At 46.5% G+C, this 4296-nt stretch overlaps 1 protein-coding gene across 1 annotated transcript in view; it reads right to left on the bottom strand.

Moving 5' to 3' along the window:
• Pmar_PMAR001982 (cAMP-specific 3',5'-cyclic phosphodiesterase, putative) overlaps positions 1 to 3301 on the bottom strand; it is a gene marked incomplete at both ends in the record, with an annotated part of 6635 nt that extends 3334 nt beyond the window's left edge. Inside the window, 5 exons of the mRNA XM_002765404.1 lie at positions 2562 to 2681; positions 2735 to 2892; positions 2946 to 3068; positions 3130 to 3219; positions 3263 to 3301. Of these exons, the coding sequence (XP_002765450.1) occupies positions 2562 to 2681; positions 2735 to 2892; positions 2946 to 3068; positions 3130 to 3219; positions 3263 to 3301 (530 nt within the window). The remainder of the gene's footprint in view (positions 1 to 2561; positions 2682 to 2734; positions 2893 to 2945; positions 3069 to 3129; positions 3220 to 3262) is intronic.
• Between the last annotated feature and the right edge of the window lie 995 nt (positions 3302 to 4296).

Here is a 4296-nt window from a genome sequence, read left to right as displayed (position 1 = left end):
TAATGTACTACATTCTCCCATGGGCACATATCCAACAATCATTCAACTTATTATGCCGTTGTACTTGACATGTGGTAAACTCACGTAAAGGTCCTCCTCCTCGAGAGGAGAAACTCTTCATTGAATATCCTCTTGATGGATCTGATATGAGGAGATGACGACGACACTCAGACCGGCACGATGGATGACTCTTCTGGTCAGCGGCTTCCACTTTAATCCTACACACAGTACAAAAGGTCTTCACTTGAGAGCACACCTAATGATGATGACTGTAATGATCATTATCACTACATAAGGAATACATCATCGCATCCTGGGCATGCATCACAGATGACCCCCTCCCCCCTGTCCTGGTCTATTGCTGTCGTCTCTGCCGTAACATCACCGGACACGTCTCGGACGATACTTGAAGGTGCGATACTGCTCGAGAGGCATCTGCTTTTATGGTCTAAAAGGAAGCGACTACCCGCATGAGGCCATCATAGACACTACCCAGCCCATCGTGAGGAGGCCCTACACGTCTATTGTGAGTACCGCCACCAGCATCAGCTGATCGAGGTGATAGAGACCCCGTATCCTCCCGATCTGATAATAGAAGGTATCCTCCTCGTAATGAACAATTGACATGTACAGTACCGGGGAATAGGCTCTCCTCTCCCTCCTCCTCCTCCTCCTCCTTCTTTATGTGAGGGCTGCTACCTCCACGATGATGATGATGCTCATGATCATGGGCATCGATGCTATTCCGTCGACCATAATTGAAGTAGTGCATACGATTGTGGAGCATTTTGACAGTTGTATGACCTCAACTGGAGTGTAGTAACGAAAACGTAACTAACGGCAATAGGGACGGGGGAGGAATATATCTGGACCCCCGAATCGAGTCAACAGTAAGAATGACATCAGAAATGGTGTGAGTGAGATTGATGATCAACAATAATGCCGTCTGAAATGATGAGTAATGGGTCCAGCGATTGTTATACAATCCTCAGGTACTGCCCATCGAGGATCAAGAGGCGTTGTTCATACCAAAAGCCCTCATAGGGGAGCATCTAATGCTCTCGGATGGCCATACGTCGGTGGAGCACGGCTGATCCATCTTCATCTACATCCATCACATCTATGTCCGGTACACCTTGTCACCGTGCTGTGAGTCGTCCCACAGCCATGCTCCATAATGGACCAGTAAGTATCCAGATTCGGTCAACTCACGCAGCCTCGATATAGCTCCTGCCTTACTTCAATCATCCCCGGGATTCCCCTCAAACACTGTGCAACAGCACCTCCTCGTTACCATCTAACGTATTAGGTACGAAGGACTGCACATAGTATGATGAACTTGGTGCAATGCAGCATGGGGTAGGGTCCATGAGGAGGTATGCTGTACTAATGGCTGAACTCGTCAAGTAGTCCCATACTGCTCAAGTAACGCAAGAGTAAAGGTAGTCGATACGAGAGCTAAGTATCATGGAAAATGCTAGCCATTACGTTGCATGGTCCTTGGAGGGACAAGGAATGATGAGCAGCAGAGCATTACATGAAGAGGACAGTAGATACTGATATGGTCCCATAGGAATACCCGAGTATACCATACAACATGAAGAGCATCTATTTATCAGAAGGGGGAGGAGGAGGAGGATGTGAAGATAATGAACCTGGATACATCGCATCATCATTCTTGGACTCGGATAATACTACTCCTATTCCCACTACGGCGTTGTTTGGCGATTGTTCCAGAATGGTTACCATCAGTAGTCTTCTTGAAGATAGGCTTATAACTCCAACCTAATGGTGGTCTTGTCTTACCCTCATCCTCTTGAGACTTCCACCCCTAGGCAGCAAGGATGGCAACACAGGGCAGCAGTAGCAGTGACTGACATCAACATTAGTATCGAGTTGCTTCATGATCATATCTGTCCTATGATCGAGGTCTATCTTGGTCATGATGTCAATAAAGGGCTGAGTATTAGTATGGCAATGAGATCATAATACTTCACGTACCCTAACGAGATAATCAATAAAGCCCAATTGGGATCGGGGTAAATTGACTCTATCTCTGTCGCATAGTGGTGATACAGGAACTACCACACAGTAGATGCAGCAGTAACGATGGTATGATGAGTACTACCATGTAACTGTTTCTCGAGATCCCCTTGTTTGAAGAACTCCTCAGCCAATCGAAGAGATAGTTCATAATGTTGATCCCATGGTAGACAGGTATGACCGATATCGGCAGCCTATTATTATCATCATCCCAATACCGACTACACATGTTATAGGGCTACTTTAATGCAGGCCTTGAAGATGAGCAGCCGCTCGTCAGCATTCATAGGGTCTTGAATGACAGTCCTGAGAGTGAAGTCATCAGCAATCCGTCGGCACGACTAGTTCACCGAACCAGATAAGACTGATAGCACCTGAACTCTGAATTACGGACTAGTAAGCGTAAGTCAGTTAGTGCGGCAAAATGTTTAGCCATATCGGTCGCCAGGATGAGCTCAATAACGAAGGACCTGAACATTATTAATGATGGGGGCAAGTAATGAACTACCAGTAAATACCTGAAGCCTTTCCGTTCTTCCCTGGTGAGGTTCTCAATGATGTTACACTCATGGAAGTCCTCCATCATCTCGAATGCTGTTGCTACATGAAACTGTTCTAGGACTGATCTGTCGTTATATCTACTACCAGGTAATCACAGCCATATAGATGCTTAGATGTCTTTGAGTACTACCTCAAAGCGAGGCGATCACCCGTCTCTACGTAGAAGCCATTATTCTTGCCACTATGACCAACATCATGACATATACAGGCTACAAGGAAGGCTGTGTAGTCCAATGCACTTACTGGCATTCCTGTAGCCCGGAGGAGGTAGTTACCATGAGAGGTGACCTATAACGAGGGATGCCCGCCTTTCTAGTCACAGCCCATGTTGGTAGCTCTACCTGGGCTGCATGGGCTTGGTTATGATACTCGACCTCAGTATATGTCCCCGATATTCGGGTTAAAAAGTTTCTGAATATATCCCACTCAATCCTAAGAGCCCCGAAGGCCAGTACAGATGCCAACTGAAGGAGGATTCCCATTAGTGATGACTAGAGCCACCATTACTAGTACTAGTAGTAGTACCTGACTGCCTATCAGAGGTAGGATGGGTATGTTGGGTAGATGGGTCTCCTGCAGCTCTATGAGGTTGAGGTTGAAGTCTTGGCCGACTGCCTGGATGGTAAGTATGAATAGGGCGAGTATCGATGCTGCTCACCTCAAGCATAGCATAGGCCTTTGCTGGGATATCTCCCATGTAGGACGAGGTAGCGTTCAATGTCACTAAAGAGGAGGAGAGGACGACATGGAAGAATGAGAAGCTGCTGCTTCTGCTGCTGCTGGGCTGGGTGTATTTTGTGGTATCCATATGCTTTGATGATGATGCCTACCTTTGCCACCGGTCATCAGAGTCCACTCCTTGTCTAGCTGATTCGGGGTTGAATCCTGGTTGAGTAACTGATTGTTGAGGAGATAACGAGTGAGATGAAGGATAGGATCCCTGACTTCTACATGGTTTATATACTCTACGAATTCCCGTCTAGTCTCCTGACGTGTTGATGCAGCACTACTCGCTTCATCATCGAGTACCTTCAACACAAGGTAGGTAATATGAATGGATGAGGCCAACACAACTCACAACTTTATCAATACGCGTCCTCCTCGATAAGATCGTTACTGAGTCTCTGATGAGTGAGGTAGCCTAGTGGAAGGCACCCATGCGATGATGATGTCTACCCATCGCTGTGTGACTAATATTACCCCTACGATCTGCAATCTGTATTCAGCTACTCTAGTTTGGAAGTTCGACTCATTATCACTCGAGGTATCCCTCACAATTGCCCCTCCTCCTCCTCCTCCTCCTCCTCCTACCATTCCAACGGGCTGTGAACCTGATTATCCTTCACACTGGAGAGGTCACAAACGACTACCGCCGAAGCCTTCTAGAAGGGTGAGTGCTGATTCGATGTCAGCAAATGCCTTCTCATAATTAGTTGTTGGCCCAGGACTTGGGTTGTTTAACTCTCTGACTGTATGTTCCAGAAGCTAGGCGGCATGATAACAGATCTCCACTACTACGGCTCAAAGGAGAGTGTTATCACCTTAGTCTTACGAACTGATATGTTGAATGCAACGAATTGTTGACGGACATTCTTTCTCAAATTCATTTTCCCTGATGATAGATGACTGCTGTAGTCTGGTTAAGACTAGTGCGTATTAATACCAGACATAACCATAGTGACCAGTATGACC

The sequence above is a fragment of the Perkinsus marinus genome (assembly GCF_000006405.1).
Source record: "Perkinsus marinus ATCC 50983 genomic scaffold scf_1104296975500, whole genome shotgun sequence".
NCBI lineage: Eukaryota > Perkinsozoa > Perkinsida > Perkinsidae > Perkinsus > Perkinsus marinus.
The sequence above is the reverse complement of the archived record's forward strand: the minus strand, read 5'-3'. Positions and strand labels throughout refer to the sequence as shown.